This window comes from Saimiri boliviensis, chromosome 17 (assembly GCF_048565385.1).
Source record: "Saimiri boliviensis isolate mSaiBol1 chromosome 17, mSaiBol1.pri, whole genome shotgun sequence".
In the NCBI taxonomy this organism is placed as follows: domain Eukaryota; kingdom Metazoa; phylum Chordata; class Mammalia; order Primates; family Cebidae; genus Saimiri; species Saimiri boliviensis.
Window position 1 is genome coordinate 48,501,795 of NC_133465.1, and position 25,101 is coordinate 48,526,895.

General features: G+C 46.0%; 1 protein-coding gene and 1 non-coding gene across 7 annotated transcripts in view; both read right to left on the reverse strand.

Annotated features, from left to right (window-relative positions):
* Positions 1–834: 834 nt before the first annotated feature.
* BRCA1 (BRCA1 DNA repair associated) overlaps positions 835–25,101 on the reverse strand; it is an 89,163-nt gene continuing 64,896 nt past the window's right edge. For 5 of the 6 annotated variants that reach the window (XM_074389105.1, XM_074389108.1, XM_074389107.1 and 2 more), the window contains exons 19-23: positions 21,052–21,135; positions 16,437–16,491; positions 15,674–15,747; positions 14,475–14,535; positions 10,353–12,226 (exon numbers count right to left, since the gene is read on the reverse strand). In XM_074389105.1, the coding sequence (XP_074245206.1) occupies positions 12,102–12,226; positions 14,475–14,535; positions 15,674–15,747; positions 16,437–16,491; positions 21,052–21,135 (399 nt within the window). In that variant the 3' untranslated portion in view covers positions 10,353–12,101. Of the gene's footprint in view, positions 1,385–10,352; positions 12,227–14,474; positions 14,536–15,673; positions 15,748–16,436; positions 16,492–21,051; positions 21,136–25,101 lie in introns of those variants that run through there. The other variant, XM_074389104.1, reaches the window with a different exon arrangement.
* On the reverse strand, positions 13,333–13,394 carry LOC120367007 (U7 small nuclear RNA). The gene has a single exon (XR_005581510.1). It is a non-coding gene; the product is annotated as a U7 small nuclear RNA (small nuclear RNA).

Sequence of the window (25,101 nt, forward strand, 5' to 3'; positions counted from 1 at the left end):
GAGAAGATATTGTGGGGAACAAAGTGAGCCTTCCGAAGACAGTTTAGAATCCAGGCCCGGTGCAGGCTCATACCTGTAATCTCAGCTACTCTGGAGGCTGAGGTGGGAGAATCACTTGAACTCAGGAGTTTGAGACCAGCCTGGGCAACACAGGGAGACACTATTTATAGACAAAAATAAAAGAGAGGCTGGTGCGGTGGCTCAAGCCTGTAATCCCAGCACTTTGGGAGGCTGAGACAGGCAGATCACCTCAGGTCGGGAGTTTTAGACCAGCCTGACCAACGTAGACAAACCCCGTCTCTACTAAAAATACAAAATTAGCTGATGTGGTGGTGCACATGCCTGTAATTCCAGCTACTAGGGAGGCTGAGGCAAGAGAATAGCTTGAACCTGGGAGGTGGAGTTAGGTGGAGGTTGCCGTGTGACCTGAGATCTCGCAATTGTGCTCTACCCTGTGCAACAAGAGTGAAACTCCATCTCAAACCAAAAGGAGGCTGGGTGCCTGTAATCTCAGCACTTTGAGAGGCCAAGGCAGGTGGACCACAAGGTCAGGAGTTCAAGACCAACCTGACCAACATGGTAAAACCCTGTCTCTACAAAATAATTAAAAAAAAAGAAAAGAAAAGAAAAGAAAAAAATTAGCTAAGTATAGTGGCATGTGCTTACAGTCCTAGTTACTCAGGAGGCTGAGGTGGGAGGATCACTTGAACCAGGAGTTCCAGGCTGTAGTGAGCAGCGATCACACCACTGCCTTCCAGCCTAGGTGACAGAGTAGAACCCTATCTCAAAAAAAAAAAAAAAAAAAAAAAAAAAAAAAAAAAAAAAGGCCCAGTGCTGTGGCTCACACCTGCAATACTAGCACTTTGGGAGACCAAGGCTGGAAGATCACTTGAGCCCACAAGTTTGAGACCAGCACAGGCAACACAGTGAGACCTTGTCTCTACAAAAAATTAACTGGGTATGGTGGCCCACAAAAGGCTGAGGTGGGAGGATCACTTGAGCCTGGGAAGGAGAGGTTGAAGTGAGCTGAGATTGTGCCACTGTACTACTCCAACCTGGGTGACAGAGCCAGTCCTTGTCTCAAAGAAAAAGGATCCAGAGGTTAGTCTGAAACGCTTAGTTTTACCATGTTCTCCCTGTTGCCCACAGCAAGTCTCACCCTCTCTCAGCACCTCAGTCTCTTCTTCTGTGAAGTGAAGGGGTGATTTTCTCTCTAAGGTCCCTTCTCATTGTGTGAGAACAAGAGTCCCAGTGGCCTGGGAGCACAGGGGAGGGGAGGCGGCTGTCCACCCTTCGACACCATTACCCATCGGTCACTTGTGCTGTCTTCTCTCCGCCTTGGTAAATGGATCTGCTGCGCCAGCAAACAACTGTCCATTGTGTCCTAATGAGGGACGAGCAGGGAAAACCAATCACTTATGATGCAAATGAGCCGACGGCTGCAGCCTCCTCACATTCACTGAGTGCTTCTCTTCTGCCCAGAGCCCGGCGTGGCGCCGCCCCAGTTGGGCCTTTCTTCCTAGCCCCAGTTCCCATCTGGTCCTAGAGGAGGAATGGGGAGGCCCAGACTGCCAGACTTGCCTCCCCATTGTTCACTGCCACTCCCTGTAAGGAGTTCCAATCCTCATGGCCTAGCTCCTCTCCCTACCCTCAAAGGTGGCTCTTTTTTTTTTTTTTTTTTAAATGGATTGAAATTCACTTAACACACAATTAGCCATTTTAAGTGTACAACTCAGGGGCATTTAGTGCATTCACAATGTTGTGCAACCACCACTTCTCTGGACTCAGGTTTTATGCCCCCTGCTCATTCTATGCCCCACAGCCATCAGTGGGACTGGGAAGCTGCTGAGGCCTCAGCAGAGTTGAAGACTAATGGAGGCTGGTGTATAGGCTGAGAACAGCCCAGAGCTGGCCTGAGGTGAAGAGGTTATCCCCACGCTTTAGGATGGTGCTAGAGGCTTGGGCTTTGGTGGGAAGGGGACATCACTGCCCTAGCCAGCAGTCCTATGGCCATGTCATAGAACAGTTTTTTTTGAGACGGAGTTTCGCTTGTTACCCAGGCTGGAATGCAATGGCGCAATCCCGGCTCACTGCAACCTCCGTCTTCTGGGTTCAAGCAATTCTCCTGCCTCAGTCTCCCAAGTAGCTGGGACTACAGGCATGCGCCACCATGCTCACCTAATTTTTGTATTTTTAGTAGAGACGGGGTTTCACTATGTTGACCAGGATGGTCTCGATCTCTTGACCTCATGATCCACCTGTCTTGGCCTTCCAGTGTTGGGATTACAGGCGTGAGCCACTGTGCCCGGCCTTATTATTATTTTTTTTGGAGACAGAGTTTTGCTCTTGTTGCCAGGGCTGGAGTGCAGTGGTGCGATCTCAGCTCACTGCAACCTTTGCCTCACAGATTCAAGTGATTCTCCCGTCTCAGCCTCCTGAGTAGCTGGGGTTACAGGTGTACACCACCATGTCCAGCTAATTTTGTATTTTTAGTAGAGACAGAGTTTCACCATTTTGACCAGGCTGGTCTTGAACTCCTGACCTTACATGATCTGCCCACCTCGGCCTCCCAAAGTGCTGGGATTACAGGCATAAGCCACCATGCCCCGCCTCAGAACAGTCTTGAATTTCCATGGGGATTTTCTTTTTCATCTTAATTTCTCAGGCATTAGAAACCAGAAGTGGCTTCTGTACAGATCTTGGTTTCCATAGCTTTCAGAGCTTCTGTGGGCTTGGAGATGATCCTATTAGCAGCTTTCTCACTTTAACAGCTGCAGAAGGCCCTGAGACAGCTCTACAGTCCTTTACCTCCAGGAAAGACCTCCCTCCGCCAAGCTCCAGGAACAGGGTTTACCAAGGGAAGACTTTCTACCTAATTTGTACTAGCTTATTCCAGAGTCGTATAGCGTAACAGCTGGGGAGAACCTCCTAAGTTGAGTTTCTCCTGCTAATATACGCTACCATTTGGTTTGAGATGACTTTCAAGAGAAGATGGCAACATCTGCTTACCTGTGTCTGTGTTACCTTGGATTCACCCTCTCTTCCCTCATCTAGGACATGCGATTTTGCACACACACACATACACACGCACCCCCTCTGGAATTAACCAGTGCCAACTGCTGCAGCACTGCAGAGAAAAAAAAATTCCATAGTCACACACTTTCTCTTATCTTCCCCAGTGCTTATCTCCATTCAGCTGGAGTGCAGGTAGTTGACTCTTTCCTAGACACATCCCAGAAAACATAATGAAGGCATTTCCATCTGTGGCCTAATGAATAGGGGCTCCTGGGCTACTTATTTCCAGGTCTGCCACCAGCTCACTGAGTGACCTTTGACAAGGCCCTGGACCTGTTTTGGCACCTATAAAGTGGGGTTAGCAATCTTTATCCTAGTGAAGTGGGAGAGATAATGGCTGGGCTAGTGCTTTGTACTTGCAAAGAAATCATCATGAACACCATAATTATTTCCCTAGTGACGGCAGCAGCAGTCTCTCTGTCTGCCTTGAATGGCCAGCGTGGAGAAAAGCTCAGATGGATAGGGGAAAATGTTATTCTGTGTGGGTGGATGTTGGTCTGATTAATTACAAAGCAGTAGTCTTCATGATACGCAAAAGAGAATCAAAGAGGCCGGGTGTGGTGGCTTATTCCTGTAATCCTAGCACTTTGGGAGGCTGATGTGGGTGAATCACCTGAGGTCAGGAGTTCGAGAACAGCCTGCCAACATGGTGAAACCCTGTCTCTACTAAAAATACAACAATTAGCCAGGCATGGTAGCAGGCGCCTGTAGTCTCAGCTACTTGGGAGGCTGAGGCAGGAAAATCGCTTGAACCCAGGAGGTGGAGATTGCAGTGAGCCAAGACTGCGCCATTGCACTACAGCCTGGGCAACAAGAGCAAAGCCCCGTCTCAAAAAAAAAAAAAAAAAAAAAGAGAACCAAAGAGACAATCCTTAGGCGTGGGTTTAGGAGTCATTCTTGGACACTTAGATCCCTTATATTGTTTTTGGAATAAATCTGGATCATAGAAAAACGGATGAAAGGCATTGAAGAGAATTAGCATTCCAGAACATGGCTAGTTTTCCAAAGTTCCCCCCCACCTTTTTTTTTGAGACGGAGTTTTGCTCGTTACCCAGGCTGAAGTGCAATGGCGCGATCTCGGCTCACCGCAACCTCCGCCTCCTGGGTTCAAGCAATTCTCCTGCCTCAGCCTCCCGGTAGCTGGGATTACAGGCATGTGCCACCATGCCCAGCTAATTTTTATATTTTTAGTAGAGACGGGGTTTCACCATGTTGACCAGGATGGTCTCGATCTCTTGACCTCGTGATCCACCCACCTCGGCCTCCCAAAGTGCTGGGATTACAGGCGTAAGCCACCACGCCTGGCCTTCCAAAGTTCTTAAGAGTGGAACCAGTAGTTGGATAAGCCCTTCAATGCACTGAGTCCATCCATTCATTTAGGAAAAACTCATTGGGTGCCTAACAAAGTATCTGCTAGTTATAGAGCTGGGTTATACCAAAGATAAAATAATTACGGTCGTAAGGGATTATAAGGGCCTTCTAGTCAAATAAAGAGGATAAAATACGCACACAAATAACTTCAACTGAATAAAGTGTCACAAATAAAGCAAAACTTCTGGAGTATTCTACATGGGGAGAGATTCTGGCCTAGAAAACCTGGGGAAGGTTCTGTAGGAGTGAGGGGCAGGATTAAGGCCTGTCTCTACAGGCCTTAATCAGGACAGATCAGGACTTGACTAGAAGAACATGAGAGTATGAGCAAAATTTATGGGTTCCCATATTTGATGGCCAGGGTGCCTGAAAAGAATAGTGGATAAAGAATTGGAGAGGTTGGGTTTGGGTTTGGGATGAAAGGTCTGGGGAGACTGGGTGGGTATTAAGGGTCAGAAATATTTACCCTTTCAGGACTCTCGTCTTATCTCTTTCGATCAGTGCTCCTTCCTCCAATTCTAGCTGGAGGCTCTCACCTGGGCCTGTGGAATCTTCCGTTTTCCTTTTCATCTGGCTAAATCTTACCTAAGACCCAAGGCCCAGTTGAGATGCCTCTGCCAGAAGTCTCCTGCAACACGCAGGGCCTGACCCTACCACACAGGCCCCCAAAAAACTTTTGTACCAGAATTCTGCAAATGTTCTTTAGCTTTTTGTTTTTTGAGATGGAGTCCCACTCTGTCACCCAAACTGGAGTGCAGTGGCACAGTCTCGGCTCACTGCAACCTCCGCCTCCTGGGTTTAAGCTATTCTCCTGCCTCAGCCTCCCGAGTAGCTGGGACTACAGGCATGTGCCACCATGCCCAGCTAATTTTTGTATTTTTAGTAGAGATGGGGTTTCACCAGCTGGCCAGGCTGGTCTTGAACTCCTCACCTCAGGTGATCCGCCCACCTTGGCTTCCCAAAGTGGTGGAATTATGGGCGTGAGCCACTGCCCGGCCTTCTCTGGCTTTCTTTTCTTGCCTTGACCATTGAATAGTAACCAATCTGAAGGCCAGAAATTGAGTTTTTCACCCTCTTTCGCACAGCTGCACACATACACGCACACATAGACACATGCATGCCATACACAACACAACAGAACTGGGCACAAAGTGTCCCCTCAATCATTAACCTTGTTACTCACCACCTCCCAGGAGTGGTTCTCAGCATAATGCACTGGAAAGAGCACAGGGCTTTAGTCTCACACAAATCTTTGTTTGAATCTGGGCTCTGCCCCTTCCTTTTGTTGTATGACCTTGCATAAGTGGCTTGACCTCTCAAAACTTCATTTTCCTCATTTGTATGTGGTGAATAGTGCCTGGCACTTAGTAGGAGTGTGGCAAATGATAGTCATTAACGGTGATTGTTGTTGCTGCTGAGAGCCGGCAAGATCAGATGGTCGACAGGACCCAGGGCTGGGTTTTCATTTTCCTTCTCTTTTAATTTAATTTTCTTCTCTTCCCACCTGCCTGCTCTGTTTTGTTTTCTCTGTGTCTTTCCTGTCACCAGTCTCTGGTCTGCCTGCTTCTCTCCCTCCAGGCTGGCTTTCTCTTCTCTCAGAGCTCGGCTGTTGCTGACTCTCACAGGGTATGGGCTGTCTGTGCCTTGCGCACCATCAGTCAATAAAGATAAATTACAAAATCATTTGTTTTATTTGTTCTTGTTACCTTGAGGGCTGTCTGAAATTGCCTTTCTCTTGAAAGCCACATTTTCTTATCTCTATGCTGGAGTCAAAGGCTGCAGCTGTGGTTTCAATACAATTTAAATATTAATAAAACCTCCTAAATCTTTAGCTGTTTTTTAAAAAAGCAACCTGGCCCTCTGCTCCTAGATTGCTAATATAATCTTTGTCCTTTGGATTGTTCAGCAGTCCCCCCTTATCTGTGGGGGACATGTTCCAAGACCACAAATGGATGCCTGAAACCTCGGATAGTACCAGACCCTATATATAACTATGTTTCACCCCATACATACATACCCATGATCAAATTTAATTCATAAATTAGGCACGGTAAGAGATTAACAATAATAGTAAAATAGAACAAGTCGAACAATACTCAAAATGGTGTACAATTTAAAATGTATGACTGGTTTGTTTCTGGAATTTTCCTTTTAATATATTTGGACCATGGTGACCACAGGCAACTGAAATCCAAACCATGGATAAGTGGGGGGACTACAGCCTTTGCTTAAAGGGCCTTTTTTTTTTTTTTTTTGAGACGGAGTTTCGCTCTTGTTACCCAGGCTGGAGTGCAATGGCGCGATCTCGGCTCACCGCAACCTCCGCCTCCTGGGTTCAGGCAATTCTCCTGCCTCAGCCTCCTGAGTAGCTGGGATTATAGGCACGCGCAACCATGCCCAGCTAATTTTTTGTATGTTTAGTAGAGACGGGGTTTCACCATGTTGACCAGGATGGTCTCGATCTCTCGACCTCGTGATCCACCCGCCTCGGCCTCCCAAAGTGCTGGGATTACAGGCATGAGCCACCGCGCCCGGCCTAAAGGGCCTTTTTGAAGTTAACTGAAGCCAGCTGTTGCAACCTTGTAGATAAGAACCACTTACCAGCCTGCAATCCTTATTTATCCTGAACAAGCCCTTACAAAATAGACCACAGGTAACATTTTCTACCAATTAGCAGCGCTTACACGAAGCCATTGGTTCTCAAACTTGAGCCTGTTACAGAATCACAGGTTGCTGGTCCCACCTAAGTTTGGGATTCAGTGGGTCTGGGAATTTGCATAAATAACAAATTCCTAGGTGATGCTGTTGCCCTCTCACACTCCCACCAGGGGATCATGCTTTGGGAACCTCGGCACTGAACTGTAATGTTAAGCTGTCATATCAGTCTGAGTCCTTGAAACCAGCTCTCCAGAGTTCATATTCCCCAGCCACCAGAGTTGAGGGGGGAAGTCGCTCCAGATCTTGATCTCTTCTAGTCCCTAAATAACTTACATTTTCCTGATCCTCCAGACATTCAGGATCAGCTGCTGCTACACCTCCCCAATCCCTGCTCCACAGAGGAGCTGTTTCTAGCTTTCCTTCACTTTCTATTTGGCCAGATTTGTTTAATTTTCTCCCTGTTACAGGCAGAGTTACAGGCTGTTCAAAGGAACTAGGCCTCACTGAAGTATGGTGGAGGGGGCTGCTGGCTCAGCCATTTTCCAGTAGTCTTTGATAAGTGAGCCCCCACATTCCCTGGGCAGCAGGCCCCATTCTCTAGGGCTTCTTTGGGTAGACTGTAGCTCCCCCTCATCCTGCCATTCTCTGTGTGCCATCTGCCTCTGGGGTTGACCTTATCTGCTCCTCACAGCCTTCAGAGGACACATTCCGGGCAGCTTGGCTCCTTCCACTCTGACCACCCCAACACGGATTCCTTTCTTTTCTCCTGCGTGTTTTTGAGGCGATACTTTGTTGACGATTCTGGTTGGATATTTTAGGAGGGAGATAATCTGCCAGAGTTCTTCTCTAGGCCCCCTCCCTGTGCCTGCCTGATAATCCTTTCTCCTCCTTCCTTTCCAGCTTCTTTGTAGAAGTTTGTTTTGTAAAATGAGATAAAGGCAGTATAGGAACTAGTTCCCAAGTGCCGCTGTGCCCAGAGAGGGCTAGAGATTGTGGGGTGGAAAAGTGGGAGGACATCCTACAGTCAGAGGTCAAAGGAACGCGGATTAACTCCATCGTCAGACAGGACTCTTAACCTGGGTCAGGTATCATGAGGCCAGGGACTGAACTTGACTTCTGGGAAAGGTTATGTAGAGCTTAAAACAGATGTTGTGTGTACTTGTTGGAAGACCTTAGAGACAATTATAGAAAATTTAATGTGTTTTAGTCATCTTTGCCTTCACTCACTATTCTTGAAAAGGCAGGCTGTACTAGATAGATATTGCTTTTGCTATTAACCCGTCAGTGATGGGGGCCTGAGGCCTGGCTCACCCGCAAGGCCCAGTAGCACTTCTGCTTGCTTCCTGCCTGCCTTTACTGCTAACACTGAGACCCATCAACTTACTGGCAGGTAGACAGAGAGCTGGCATGGGCCCTAGGGAAGTCAAGCTGTAGGTGAGGATGAACTGGAAGGCTTTGACAACTAAGATACACAGTCATAAGCTGGGAGGCCAGAGAGGAGTGGAAATAGTAGCCATGATCCACTCCTGCAAGACCCTTTGTCTGACATGGGGCTGCTTTTACTGTCTCCTACCATGGCCCCAAAAAGGAAATGAGTGCTAGTTCCCCTCACAATCTACTTCTCTCCCAAAATTCCCTTAAGGCTTGAACCTTCCATCCTGAGGTCAGTGACAGAAGCAGATGGAAAACTGATGATGGGAATAGAAAGATGGCTTTGGATCTCCATGTAGTCATTTATTAGCTGACAATTCTGAGTAAAATCTTATAAGGAACTTGAGATTCAACTCCAGTTCTTCAAATGAGGTAACAAATACCCACTTCGTAGAGCTGTGATGAAGACTAACTGTAATAAAATGTAATAATGGCGGTTAGCTCCATTTTCTCTATCTTCCTTCACTGTCCCCACCAAATACAGCAGTACTGAATTGTGTGATGACATCATTCTCTGCTCAAAAAAGATTCCAGGCCGGGCGCAGTGGCTCAAGCCTGTAATCCCAGCACTTTGGGAGGCCGAAGCGGGTGGATCACGAGGTCAACAGATCGAGACCGTCCTGGTCAACATGGTGAAACCCTGTCTCTACTAAAAATACAAAAAAAAAAAAAAAAGAAAAAAAAAAAAAAAAAGATTCCAATCCCTGAGCAGTGTGAGGACTAGGAAATAATGGTACACAATGTCATCTGTAGATTAAGTATGCTAAATAGCCTTGTGCAGTGACTCACACCTGTAATCCCAGCACTTTGGGAGGCCAAGGCAGGTGGATCATAAGGTCAGGAGTTCAAGACCAGCCTGGCCAAGATGGTGAAACCCCATCTCTACTAAAAATCCAAAAATTAGCTGGGTGTGGTGGCGGCCACCTATAATCCCAGCTACTTGGGAGGCTGAGGCAGAGAATTGCTTGAACCCGGGAGGTGGAGGTTGCAGTGAGCCGAGATTGCACCACTGCACTCCAGCCTGGGCGACAGAGTGAGACTCCATCTTGAGAAAAAAGAAAAAAAAAAAGTATGTTAAATAGAAGTGGTAGGCAGATTTCTTTCTTTTTTTTTTTTTTTTTTGGTAGGCAGATTTCTAATGACATCCTCCCTTGATTGCTATCTTCTGGTTATTCAATCCAACACTAATCTAGGTACTGCTCTGAAGGGACTTTGCAGCTATAATTAAGGCTATGGACCTTAAGATACGGAGATCACTTTGGATAATCTGGTGGGTGCAATCTAATCACTTGAGCCCTTAGAAACTGAAATGTCTCTGCAGGAGTTAGAAAGATGTAATAGTCAGAAAGATTCAATGTGAGGAAAAACTTGACCCCCTGCTGCTGGTTTTGAAGATGGAGGCAGAAGGGCCAGAAACCTAGGAACGTTAGGAGCCTCAAGAAGCTGAGAATGATGCTTGGCCAACAGCGGTGGGAAACAGCAATCTTAGTCCTAAAATTGCAAGGAACAATTCAGCCAACAACATGAATGTTTATCCCTAGAGCCTCTAGAAAGAAGCACCACCCTGCCAACACATTTATTTTAGCCTTATGAAACCTGAAACAAAGAAACAGGTGAGCCACCTCAGACTTCTGACCTTGTGACAATTTGTTTTGGCAGCAGTAGGAAATACAAAAGGTATTTAAGCTGCCTCAATAAACCCTAGGAGGTAGATACTATGATTACCCCCATTTTACAGAGGAAGAGACTGAAGCACAGTGAACAGGCTCTGAGAAGGTCTGCTGGCCTGTCTCAGGAACAGTCATTCATGGCGGAAGTGTTTGCTACCAAGTTTATTTGCAGTGTTAACAGCACAACATTTACAAAACGCATTTTGTACAATCAAGTCATCACTGCCCTTGCACACTGGGGGGCTAGGGAAGACACAGTCCTTCCAACAGCTATAAGCAGTACTGGATAATGAGTTTCTGAAAAACATCTTTTCTTCCTTCAGCAAGCAAAATTATTTATGAAGCTGTATGGTTCAGCAATAGAGAGCAAAGGGAAAAAAAATGCCTCAAAGAAAGCAACAGCTCTTTTCCTGGTGGGATCTGTCATTTTACAGACATGAAATATTCATGCCAGAGATCTTATATATATATTTTCTTTTTCCTGTATGAGGTACACGCTAAGAGATCTTATATTTTAAGAGGAATGGGTTACATACCAGAGCTACAACAATAAACATTTTATTTATTACTAATGAGGAATTAGAAGACTGTCTTTGGAAACTGGTTCTTGAAAATCTTCGGCTGTTTTAGAACACATTCTTTAGAAATCTAGCAAATGTAACTCAGACTTTTAGAAATCTCTTCTATTTAACCCTCAAGTTTCATTTACTTTTCTTTTTTTTTTTTTTTGGAGTCACAGTCTTACTCTGTTGCCAAGGCTGGAGTGCAGTGGCATCATCTTGGCTCACTGCAACCCCTGCCTCCCAGGCTCAATTGATTCTCCTGCCTCAGCCTCTCAAGTAGCTGGGATTACAGGCGTCCACAACCACACCTGGCTAATTTTTGTATTTTTTTTTTTTTTTTTGAGACGGAGTTTCGCCCTTGTTACCCAGGCTGGAGTGCAATGGCGCGATCTCGGCTCACCGCAACCTCCGCCTCCTGGGCTCAGGCAATTCTCCTGCCTCAGCCTCCTGAGTAGCTGGGATTACAGGCACGTGCCACCATGCCCAGCTAATTTTTTGCACTTTTAGTAGAGACGGGGTTTCACCATGTTGACCAGGATGGTCTCGATCTCTCGACCTTGTGATCCACCCGCCTCGGCCTCCCAAAGTGCTGGGATTACAGGCTTGAGCCACCGCGCCCGGCGCTAATTTTTGTATTTTTAATAGAGATGGGGTTTCACCATCTCTGTTGCCCAGGCTGGTTTCAAACTCCTGACCTCCAGTGATCTGCCTGCCTCGGCCTCCCAAAATGCTGGGATTACAGGCGTGAGCCACCATGCCTGGCCCTCAAGTTTCATTTTCATATCTAATACCTGCCTCAGAATTTTCTCCCCAGTGCTCCACTCCAACATTTGAGAACTGCCCAAGGACAATTCTGATTTTAAGTCACATATTTGATCCCAAGTACTCTCCTTCCACTGAAGGGTCTGACTCCCTGCCTTTGTGAACACAGGGTTTTTTAAAGAGAAGCAAACTTAGGGAAACCAGCTATTCTCTCAAGCCACTCTGTGCCTCCAGCCCTAAGCCAACAGCCCTAATAGAAATAATACGGTTGATAAATAATGAATCAGCATCTTGCTCAATTGGTGGTGGTTAAATGGTTTTAAAATTTTCTCAGGTAAAAAATTACCATAATTTTGTGCTCATGGCAGATTTCAAAGGGAGACTTGAGGCAGAAAATCTTTAAGGGAACATTGCACAGCCAGAAGCCCTTTTCAGGCTGATGTACATAAAATATTTAGTAGCCAGGACAGTGGAAGGACTGAAGAGTGAGAAGCGCTCCCAGGGCCTGGAAAGGCCACTTTGTAAGCTCATTCTTGGGGCCCTGTGGCTCTGTACCTGTGGCTGGCTGCAATCAGTAGTGGCTGTGAGGGATCTGGGGTATCAGGTAGGTGTCCAGCTCCTGGCACTGGTAGAGTGCTACACTGTCCAACACCCACTCTCGAGTTACCACAGGTGCTTCACACATCTGCCCAATTGCTGGGGACAGAGAACACAAGCAAAGATTAGTGTCAATTCACATTCTCCTGGACCAGGCTCTAATCAATCTACTCTAGGGTCCTGGTTGTATGAGTTCTTAGGATTCATGAGGTAGAAGCCAAATTTTTTTTTTTTTTTTTTTTTTTTAGATGGAGTCTCACTCTTGTCACTCAGTCTGGAGTGCAATGGTGCAATTTTGGCTCACTGCAACCTCCACCTCCTGGGTTCAAGCGATTCCCCTGCCTCAGCTTCCCAAGTAGTGGGGATTACAGGCACCAGCCACCATGCTCGGCTCACTTTTTTTTTTTTTTTTTTTGGTATTTTTTAGTAGAGATGGGGTTTTGCCATGTTAGCCAGGCTGATCTCAAACTCCTGACCTCAGGGGATCCACCCTGAAGCTGAGGCAGGAGAATCCACTGAACCCAGAAGGCAGAGGTTACAGTGAGCCAGATTACTCCAGCCTGGGTAACAGAGTGAGACTCTGAAGCCCAAGGAATGACACTGGTGAAGGCCCACAACCTCTGACAACTGTATTAACATGAACTTCAATCTGTTAAAGGAAAGCCACCAGGAAAACAGCAATGTAATTTAATGATGTGGAAAAATATATGTAATATCTTAAGGCAAAAAGCAAAACAGTGTAATTATCACATTTTATAAAATACACATGTATATATATATATAGGCACATATACCTGGTAGAATTTTTTTTTTTTTTTTTTGAGACGGAGTTTCGCTCTTGTTACCCAGGCTGAAGTGCAATGGCGCGATCTCGGCTCACCGCAACCTCCGCCTCCTGGGTTCAGGCAATTCTCCTGCCTCAGCCTCCTGAGTAGCTGGGATTACAGGCATGAGCCACCATGCCCAGCTAATTTTTTGTATTTTTAGTAGAGACGGGGTTTCACCATGTTGACCAGGATGGTCTCGATCTCTCGACCTCGTGATCCACCCGCCTCGGCCTCCCAAAGTGCTGGGATTACAGGCTTGAGCCACCGCACCCGGCTTACCTGGTAGAATTTTATGGTGATCATCTCTAAGTGGTGGAATTACTGGGATTATTTTATCGTTTTTGTGCAAATTTATTCTTTTTTTTTTTTTTTAGTGAAAGGGGCTTTCCGGCAAAAACCGGAAAGCCTGCTAGACAAATTCTAAAAGAGCTGTAACATTTATACTTCCTTGTTTTTTTTTTTTTTTTTTTTTTGAGACGGAGTTTCACTCGTTACCCAGGCTGGAGTGCAATGGCGCGATCTTGGCTCACTGCAACCTCTGCCTCCTGGGTTCAGGCAATTCTCCTGCCTCAGCCTCCTGAGTAGCTGCGATTACAGGCACGCGCCACCATGCCCAGCTAATTTTTGTATTTTTAGTAGAGACAGAGTTTCACCATGTTGACTAGGATGGTCTCGATCTCTTTTTAACTTTTTTGTTTTTTTTTTTTGAGACGGAGTTTCACTCTTGTTACCCAGGCTGGAGTGCAATGGCGCGGTCTCGGCTCACTGCAACCTCCACCTCCTGGGTTCAAGCAATTCTGCTGCCTCAGCTTCCTGAGTAGCTGGGATTACAGGCACGTGCCACCATGCCCAGCTAATTTTTTTGTATTTTTAGTAGAGACGGGGTTTCACCATGTTGACCAGGATGGTCTCGATCTCTTGACCTCGTGATCCACCCGCCTCGACCTCCCAAAGTGCTGGGATTACAGGCTTGAGCCACCGCGCCCGGCTTTCTTTTTTCTTTCTGAGACACGGTCCCACTCTGTCACCCAGGCTGGAGTGTAGTGGTGTGATCATGGCTCACTGCAGCACTGACCTTTTGGGCTCAAGGGATCCTCCCACCTCAGCTTCCCAAGTAGCTGAAACTACAGGCATGTACCATCACACCCAGCTAGTTTTTAAATTTTTTGTAGAGATGAAGTCTCCCTATGTTGCCCAGGCTGGTCCTGAACTCCTAGGCTTCTTGGCCTCCACATTGGCCTCCCAAAGTGCTGGGATTATAGGCGTGATCCACCATGCCTGGCCTTGATTTATATTTTCTGTGATGAACATTCATATCGAACCCCCACCCCATAGAAACAGTTAATGTATTACTTTTACAATGTAAAACAATTAAAATGCCAACAAGACATTTTAGCCGTTCATTAGGCAAATATTTAAAATGTGCCAAGAACTGTGCTATTCAAGCACCAGGTAATGAGTGGCAAACCAAACCCATGCAAAAGGACCCCCTGTAACACAGGTACATGCAACCACCTTACCATGGAAGCCACTGTCCTCTGTCCAGGCATCTGGCTGCACAACCACAACTGCACGGATACCCTGCATCCCCAGGAAGGAAACGGCATTGAAGTGTCAGAGCAGGACTACTGGAACTGTCACTTCATCATTTTTTTTGAGACAGGGTCTTGCTCTGTTGTCCAGGCTGGAGTGCAGTGGTATGATCGTCAGCTCACTGCAACCTCTGCCTCCTAGGCTTAAGCAATCCTTCTACCTCAGCCTCCCAAGTAGCTGGGACTACAGGTGCGTGCCACTACCCCTGGATTATTTTATTTTATTTTATTTTTTTAGAGATGGGGTTTCACCATGTTGGCCAGGATGGTCTTGATCTCCTGACCTTGTGATCCACCTGCCTCAGCCTCCCAAAGTGCTGGGATTACAGGCGTGAGCCACAGCGCTCAGCAATTTTTTTGTATTTTTGATAGAGATGGGGTTTTGCCATGTTGCCCAAGCTGGTCTTGAGCTCCTAGGCTTAAGTGATTCTCCTACCTTGGCCTCCCAAAGTGTTGGGATTATAGGTGTGAGGCACTGAGCCCAGCCCATCATTTTTTTTCTCTCTCTTTTTTTTAGATGAAGTCTCACTCTATCACCCAGGCTGGAGTGCAGTGGTGCAATCTTGGCTTACTGCAACCTCTGTCTTCCAGGTTCAAGCAATTCTCATGCCTCTGCCTCCCAAGTAGCTGGGATTACAGGCATGCTCCACCAGACCCAGCTAATTTTTGTATTTTTTTAGTAGAGACGGGGTTTCACCATGTTGGCAAGGCTGGTCTAAAACTCCTGACCTCAAGTGATCCACCTGCCTTGGCCTCCCAAAGTGCTGGGATTACAGGCATGAGCCACCATGCCCGGCATCCAGCCCATCATTTCTTGATTATTTGTTGAAACATGGTATGCTGGGGGAGTAGAGAGAAGAGTAGGAGGGGGATATGGCAAAAAGAGTTAGAGGGAAAGGGCCTTCCCTCACTATATTTAGTATGTGCAGCTCTCAAGTCTGTACGCATCCCTTACAGACTTGAGAACTGCACATATTAAATATACTTCTGGCACAGGTTATGTGGGGAGAGAAGGCTTCTGAGGCTACAGTAGGGGCATCCATAGGGACTGATAGGTGCCAGTCTTGCTCAATCACAGGAGAGAACATTGTGTCCTTCCTCTCTGACAGGGCACCCCCAGTACTTACTGTGCCAAGGGTGAATGACGAAAGCTCCTTCACCACAGAAGCCCCACACAGCTGCACCATCCACTCCAGTTGATCTGAACAGGACATTTAGATATAAAATCACCACAGTAATCTGTGTACTTAACACAGGCCCTCTGCCCTACACTCTCTGGGTGAAGGCTTATAGCAAGACCTCTCACTGGGAGAGTCTGTCTCTCTGCTTCAAAGGACTACAGTCTTAAAAATAGTAGGGGTATGGATTTTAAATCAATTTGCCACTGATATGCTGCATACTCTGGTTATCAGTCTCCATAAGGCCACTTGGTAGATAAGGTCTGATAGTCTCTCAAATAAAATACTTGAAAGAAAAAAAAAAGATTGAAGATCTAATTTCCATTAATTTGCTAAGTTGCTGGCTAAGACACTATGAAAAAACACTCACCTTCTTTTCCTCCCTTCCTCCCTGCCTCCTAATTCTGTGTTGGTAATTGATAATCACGGCCACTGAAAATATCATACTTGGTGACAATTACTGTAAATGTCAAGAGATGGGAAGATAATTCATCCAGTCAAAAAAAAAATACACATCATCCTGGTTAGAGACTCAGCGGAGAAAGGTTATATGCTGAGCTGGAATCCGTATACTCAGGAGAACAGAAATCAGAACAGACTGTGTAGATTTCACCAATCTGAGGAACCCTCATTGGGGGAATCTTGCTTTTAACACTCCACTATGTAAGACAAAGGCTAGTGCTGGAACTCTGCAGTTCTCCCAGACTCTTACCTGTGGGCATGTTGGTAAAGGGCCCATAACAACAGATTTCTAGGCCCCTGAAGATCTGAAAGAGAGGAAGAGAGATTGACAGGGAAATGGAAAGAAAATTTAGTTATAAAAGAATTGGCTTTTATTCAAAAAACAGACTTTCATAAAGGAAGAGCTTTTCTTTTTCTTTGGTTCACCACCTGATGATTTCTGCTGTTACTTCCCAGGGACAAGCAGTCCAATGTCCAGAACACTAAGGGATTTCAGAAGACCTTTTTGAAGTGCAACGTAGTTGACCTGCACTCTACCAGCATTCTTTGTCATTCAAGGACTGAGCATCTCACGTAGTCACCAGTCAGGCCCAGGCTCCTCCCTAATGATCTCTGCAGGTGCTTTTACTTGTTAGATGCAAAAGAAAAATAAGGTCCTTCTGTATGTTTAATAAAAGGCTTGGATGGCTAGAAATTCAAAGCTAGTGGCTGAAGTTTGATGTTCATCCAGACTTAGTACCTCAATACTCACCATGATGCCATCAGCAGAGGAGTCTATGTTGATTTTAGATGTACATGCTCCTTGTCTCCTGACTTTTCTTCTAGCCCCTCAAACACCTGTTCTTCACAATACTCTGAGAATGGCCATTGCATCTTTAGGCCACCTAAGCAGTTTTAAAACTAGAAGTGAAGCCAGGTTCTGCCTCTCCTCATTGAACTGGTCTGACTGCCTGGTTTCCTGAAGACACAGATCACATCACAGCTCCTTTTCCACTTGCAGGGCTTGGCAACACTGTTCTAAAGAACTTTCTGTGATAGTCAAAATGTTCTGTATCTGTGCTAATAAGGTAGCAATGAGTCACATAGAGTTATTGAGCACTGGAGATGTGGTCAGGGTGAACGAGGAACTAAACTTCACATTTTCTTTTCTTTGACAAGATGAGGTCTCATTCTGTCACTCAGGCTGGAGTACAGCGGCATGACTATAGATTGCTACAGCACTGAACTCCTGGGCCCAAGTAATCCTCCCACCTCAGCCTTCTAAGTACCTGGGACTACAGGTGCATACCACGACTGGCTGATTTGTAAAAATTTAAATTTACAGTCCCGTGTGGCTGGTGGCAACAGTGTGGGACAGTGCAAATTCTCATACATACATTGGGATAAGTTCTTAGCAAAGAACTTGGGTATCACTTAAAAATAAACCCTGCTGGCTGTGGTAGCCCACATCTGTAATCCCAGCATGTTGGGAGGCCAAGGCAGACAGATGACCTGAGGTCAGAAGTTCGAGACCAGCCTGACCAATATGGAGAAACCCCGTCTCTACTAAAAACACAAAATTAGTCAGGCGTGGTGGCACATGCTTGTAATCCCAGCTACTGGGGAGGCTGAGGCAGAAGAATTGCTTGAACCCAGGAGGCAGAGGTTGGGGTGAGACGATTTCACGCCATTGCCCTCTAGCCTGGGCAACAAGTATGAAACTCCGTCTCAAAAACAAAACAAAAACAAAAAACAAAAAACCTCAATAAACCCTATATTTGTATCATTTGGATGGATATGTTTTGGGTAACTCTCAGTCTCTTGACCCTCTTCCTACCTTTCCATTTCAATAAAAACAAAATTGCCAAGGCCTAAAATTCAGCTGGCCTCAAAGAGACTGCGATAGAGAAAAATCAGGAAGGTAAAAAAAATACACGGATGGCTTCTTAGAAAGTGGTCACCTTCCCCACTGATAGACACACATACACTTTACAGCCAGAGGGAAAAGAAAGGAGAGCAGGACAAATCTGTTTGTATGAAAGGACAGCATCCATCTGTGCCACTCTCACTATCTGTATGAATAAACTGTACCCCCAAACTGTGGACAGGACCTGCATGCTCCTAATGCTAGAAGTTCTCCCTTGGCAGCTAGCTGGAGCCAAATGGTGACATGAAAAGTATAAAAGAGTCTGGGTGCAGTGGCTCACACCTGTAATTCAAGCACTTTGGTAGGCTGAAGCAGGCGAATCATGAAGTCGAAAGATAGGGACCATCCTGGTCAACACGGTGAAACCCCGTCTCTACTAAAAATACAAAAATTAGCTGGGCATGGGGGCACACGCCTTTAATCCCAGCAATTCAGGAGGCTGAGGCAGGAGAATCACTTGAACCCAGGAGGCTGAGGTTGCAGTAAGCCGAGATCACACCACTGCACTCCAGCCTGGTGACAAAGTGAGACTGTCTCAAAAAAAAAAAAAAAAAAAAAAAAAAAGGTTCAAAAAATTAGGAGTGTATCCAGGCTAACACTCAGTGATGAGGATGTCTAGTTATGAGATAAGAAATTTGAAGTTTCACCTCTACATACACGTTTCTCTTCCAGAGGAAAATACTATGGTGACATTTCGTATCTTCAGAATGTCATTACTTTGACCACATACTTTCCATTATTGCTATTCTGCATGGAGGAAAAAATCCAAAGCGGCCGGGCGCGGTGGCTCAAGCCTGTAATCCCAGCACTTTGGGAGGCTGAGGCGGGTGGATCACGAGGTCAAGAGATTGAGACCATCCTGGTCAACATTGTGAAACCCCGCCTCTACTAAAAATACAAAAAATTAGCTGGGCATGGTGGCGTGTGCCTGTAATCCCAGCTACTCAGGAGGCTGAGGCAGGAGAATTGCTTGAACCCAGGAGGCGGAGGTTGCGGTGAGCCGAGATCGTGCCATTGCACTCCAGCCTGGGTAACAAGAGCGAAACTCCGTCTCAAAAAAAAAAAAAAAATCCAAAGCACTAGATTTTCTTTTTAAAGAAGGGAAGAATCCGGTGCTAATACTGCACAGCATACAGCGGAGTAAAAACAGAGGACCGGCTCACATGGAACTCCCCTGTGGTAAACGAGAAGCAGTAATAAGGCCAGCAGCTTTTCTTGGCATCTGGAACAATTACTTGATAGGCTCAGAAGACAAGAACAGGCTGACCTCAAGGGTTCAAAACGCCAGGCTTGATTTGTGATCATGCCCAAAGCAGTTTTCCTTAGGAAATTACCTCTACTCCTTCCCTCTTAAGTTGCTATGAAGGGACGGAAAGTACTTGGTAGAAAGATGTTTCATTTTGTTTTGAGACAAGGTCTCACAATGCTGCCCAGGCTGGAGTGCAGTAGCACGATCATGGCTCATTACAGCCTCGACCTCCCAGACTCAAGCATTCTCACCTTAGCCTCCTGAGTAGCTGGGAACACAGGAATGTGCCACAACATTAATTTTAAATTTTTTTGTAGAGACAAGGTCTCACTATGGTACCCAGGCTAGTCTTGAACTCCTGGGCTCAACGGATCCTTCTGTCTTGGCCTCCCAAAGTGCTTGGCCTCCCAAAGTGCCTCAGCCTCCTAAGTAGCTGGGATTACTTTTTTGGTAATTTTAGTAGAGACAGGGTTTCACCACGTTGACCAGGCTGGTCTCGAATTCCTAACCTCAGCTGATCTGTCTGCCTCAGCCTCTCAAAGTGCTAGAATAGCAGGGGCGAGCCACCGCGCCTGGCCTTATTTTTTATATTTTTATTAGAGAGGAGGTTTTGCCCTGTCGGCCAGGCTGATCTTGAACTCCTAGTCTCAAGTGATCCACTTGCCTTGGGCTCCCAAAGTGCATGAGCCACTGCACCCAGCCTCCAAGTCTAAACTCTTAATGATAATACCATAGTTTCTTGAAAAGTTGTTGAAGGACTTCACAGAAGAAAAAAAATAGAGCATTTTAACAACTTTGGAAATGAGACCCAAGAAGACTCAGTGACTTTCTCCAGATCACATTGTAGCAGATGACGCAGGCAGAACTATAACTTCCTCTCAGGGAGAACTCTGTGCAAGATTTTTCACCTACCTATCAGGCCTGAGCTGGCTACTTTCTCAGCTCACTGACTAGGTGCTGTGTTCCCAGTCTGCTTTTCTTCCTTTTTCACGTGTGCACTACCAGACATTTCAGAACATCCCAGCACTGTGCATGCCCTGCTTACAGCATTTACCATACTGTTTTAGAGAAAGACATCCCGGGCCGGGCATGGTGGCTCATGCCTGTAATCGTAGCACTTAGGGAGGCAGAGGTGGGGGGATCACCTGAGGTCAGGAGTTCAAGATCAGCCTGGCCAACACAGTGAAACCCTGTCTCTACTAAAAATATGAAAAATTAGCCCAGTGTGGTGGTACATGCCTGTAATCCCAGCTACTCGAGAGGTTGAGGCAGGAGAATTGCTTGAACCTGGGAAGTGGAGTTTTCAGTGAGCTGAGATCATGCTGCTGCACTCCAGACTGGGTGACAGAGCAAGACCCCATCTCGGGGGAAAAAAAAGAGAGAGAGAGAGAAAGATACCCTCATGAAGTGAAAAGAGCAAAGGCTTTAGATTCCCATCGGCTTAAAGTCCCAGCTCTTCTACTTATCAGCTGAGATCGGAACACCAGATAGGAATCCAAATTACACAGCCTCTCTAAATCTCTTAGTTCTATCATTCATAAAGTAGAGACAATACTTATTTATGTGGAAAAAATAACCTGTGTGAAAGTACCTAGCAGTGTGTATGTATGTAACAAGCCTTACAAGATGAACTGAACCATCTCAAGAAAGGGGATTGGAATACAGAGTGGTAGGATAAGATTTTTGTCAACTTGAGGGAGGAAGCTTTACCTTTTTGCCCTGGGATTCTCTTGCTCGCCTTGGACCTTGGTGGTTTCTTCCATTGACCACATCTCCTCTGACTTCAAAATCATGCTGAAAGAAAACAAACACAAACCATCAGGATCAGAGAAAGAGAAGCTTCCTCAATGGAAGTGGAGCAGACTCGTCATATTCAAGGCATTCAAGCTTGGTGTGGTGGCTCACGACCTGTAATCCCAGCACTTTGTGAGGCCAAGGTGGGTGGATCACTCGAGGTCAGGTGTTTGAGACCAACCTAGCCAAGGTGGGTGGATCACTCGAGGTCAGGTGTTTGAGACCAACCTAGCCAACATGGTGAAACCCCATCTCTACTAAAAAAAAATCCAAGGCTGGGCACGGTGGCTCAAGCCTATAATCCTAGCACTTTGGAAGGCTGAGGCAGGTGGATCATTTGAGGTCAGGAGTTCAAGACCAGCCTGGCCAACATGGCGAAACTTGTCTCTACTAAAATACAAAAAATTAGCTGGGCGTGGTGGTGGGTGTCTGTAATCCCAGCTACTCGGAAGGCTGAGGCAGGAGAATTGCTTGAACCTGGGAGGTGGAGGTGGCAATGAGCCGAGATCTCTCCACTGCACTGCAGCCTGGGTGACAGAGTGAGACTCTGTCTCAAAAAAATAAATAAATTAGGCCGGGTAAGGCACTTTGGGAGGGTGAGGTGGGCAGATCACAAGGTCAGGGGTTCAAGACCAGTCTGGCCGACATGGTGAAACCCTGTCTCTACTGAAAATGCAAAAATTAGCTGGGCATTGTAGCATGTGCCTATAATCCCATCTACTTGGGAAGCTGAGGCAGGAGGATAGCTTGAGACCCATCTGGGCAACACAGTGAGACCCCTTCTCTACAAAAGATATATAAAACTTTAACTAGGCAAAGTTGTGTGTGCCTATAGTCCCAATTTCTTGGGAAGCTGAGGCTGGAGGATCACTCGAGCCCAAGAGTTGGAGGCTGCAGTGAATTATGATCACACCACCTCACTCCCGACTGGGTAACAAAGTGAGACCCTGCTTAAAAAAAAAAAAAAAGGAGGGAAAGAAAAGAAAGGAAGAAAGGAAGAGAGAAAAAGAGAGGGCTGGGTGTGGTGGTTCAATCCTATAATCCCAGCATGTTGGGAGGCCGAGGCAGGCAGATCACCTGAGGTCAGGAGTTCGAGACCAGTCTGCCCAACATGGTGAAACCCTGACTCTACTAAAAATTATCCAGGCCTGGTGGTGGGCACCTGTAATGGAGGCTGAGGCAGGAGAATCACTTGAAACCAAGAGGTGGAGGTTGCAGCAAGCTGAGAAAATGCCCTGGGTGATAAGAGTGAGAAACTCCATCTCAAAATAAAAAAAGAAAAAGAATTTTGCTGGGCAGAGATTTGACCAAAAGCAAGTAAAATCATTCTATTGGTAGACCAGGTGAAATGACCAGGAGCTTGGCTGTTGAAATCACTCACTGAAGCGTATCTTAGTGTGCAGAAATTAACAACTGGCTTTTCACCTCACTGGGACTTAACGTATTTTAATTTTCAATGTCTATCTCTTCTCAAAACATTCACTTAGCATTTAGATTAAACTGCTAATACAGTGCTGTTATAAAGATAACAGATAAATTCCCTATCTTCTATATCAACTGTAATATTATCATTTAAAGAAACATAGGCTTTTCAAATTTCCACTGAGAGATTTACACAGTAAATGGAACCAAAATGATAAAATATACAATTAATATACTGAAGAAAGTTAGAGGTTTTTCATAATCACTATTATGACCGGTCATGGACATGAGAATGAAGAATAATGAGACTGGGGAGAAATTTGAGGAAGAATGCTTAGAAACAATTCTGACTGAAACTCAGATTGTAGGGAAGGCCACATGTGTTGCCAAGAGTTTTGTGAAGAAAAATAAAGGCAAGAGTATAACCACCAGCTATTACTAGGGGAAGAATACCTGATGTTTCCTAGTTACTTGAATGAGGAGTCTAGTGATAAATTTGTCATTTATTTGAAGACTCCCATGTTTATAGTTCTGATTGTATCCGCTTCATACAATGTGTCCAACTGCCGATTTAACCTCTCCATCCAGATGTCTAGTATATATCTCAAAATTCACGCATCTGGCTGGGCATAGTGGCTCACACCTGTAATCCCAGCACTTTGGGAGGTCAAGGTGGGTGGATCACCCAAGGTCAGGAGTTTGAGACCAGCTTGGCTAATATGGTGAAACCCCTTCTCTACTAAAAATATAAATATTAGCCAGGTGTTATGGTGGGTGCCTGTAATCCCAGCTACTCAAGAGGCTGAGGCAGAACTGCTCGAACCTGGGAGGCAGAGGCTCTAGCCTGGTTAACAGAATGAGACTCCATTGCCAAGAAAAAAAAAAAGATAAAATAAAAATTCATGGATCTAAAACAGAGTTCCTGATTCCACTCCTGCTTTCTGCCCTTCCCACTCCCCCAAATTCCCTACCATGTCTTCCTTATCTAATTTAACATTTACTAACAAGATCAGGCCAAAACTCAAATGTCACCCCCCTTCAATTTCTCTTTACCTTATTGTCCAAATTTAATCCATTAGCAAGTCCTATCTTCAAACCTATCCCAAACCAACCTGCTTTTTTTAAAACCTTCTCCCCACCACCAACTATGTGATTTGGCCGTCATCTATGATCTTCTCCCATTCCTTGTCTAATTTCTGCCTCCATACATAATTTGCCAATTACTACTCTTCAGCTACACTGGCCTATCTTTTATTATTATTATTATTATTTTTTGAGACGGAGTCTTGCTCTGTCACCCAGGCTGGATGGAGTGCAGTAGCGCCATCTTGGCTCACTATAATCTACCTCCCGGGTTCAAGTGATTCTCCTGCTTCAGCTGCCCAAGTAGCTGGGATTACAGGCTTGTGCCACCACCCCGAGCTAATTTTTGCATTTTTTTTTTTTTTGAGACAGTCTCACTCTGTTGCCCAGGCTGGAGTGCAGTGGCATGATAGCTCTTTGCAACCTCTGCCTCACAGGTTCAAGCAGTTCTGCCTTAGCCTCCCGAGTAGCTGGGACTACAGATGCCCACCATGTCTGACTGATTTTTGTATTTTTAGTAGAGATGGGGTTTCATCATATTGGCCAGGCTGTTCTCAAATTCCTGACTTTGCGATCTGCCTGCCTCAGCCTCCCAAAGTGTTGGGATTACAGGTGTGAGACACCGCCCAGCCTAATTTTTGCAATTTTTTTTTTTTTTTTTTTTTTTTTTGAGACAGAGTCTCGCTTTGTTGCCAGGTGCCAGGCTGGAGTGCAGTGGTACGATCTCGGCTCACTGCAACCTCCACCTCGTGGGTTCAAGCAATTCTCCTGACTCAGCCTCCCGAGTAGTTGGGATTACTGACGCATGCCACCATACCCGGCTAATTTTGTATTTTTTTTTAGCAGAGACAGGGTTTCACCATGTTGGCCAGGATGGTCTCGATCTCTTAACCTCATGATCTGCCCGCCTCGGACTCCCAAAGTGCTGGGATTACAGGTGTGAGCCACAGTGCCTGGCCAATTTTTGCATTTTTAAAAAGATATGGAGTTTTGTTATGTTGGCGCGGCTAGTCTCGAGCTCCTGACCTCAGGTGATCCGCCTGCCTCAGCCTCCCAGAGTGCTGGGATTGCAGACATGAGCCACCATGCCTGGCCCTTTTATTATTATTTGAGATGGGAGTCTTGCTGTCGTCCAGGCTGGAGTGCAGTGCAATCCTGGATCACTGCAGCCTCCCCCCTGACAGGTTCAAGCAATTCTCCTGCCTTGGCCTCTGGAGTAGCTGGGATAACAGCCACATGCCACCATGCCTGGCTAGTTTGTTTTTTTTTTTGAGACAGTCTTGCTCTGGCACCCAGGCTGGAATGCAGTGGCGTGATCTCAGCTCACTCTAGCCTCCGCCTCCTAAGTTCAAGTGATTCTCCTGCCTCAGCCTTCCGAGTAGCTGGGACTATAGGCTCGTGCCACCACACCTGGCTAATTTTTTGTATTTTTAGTAGAGACAGGGTTTTACCGTGTTAGCC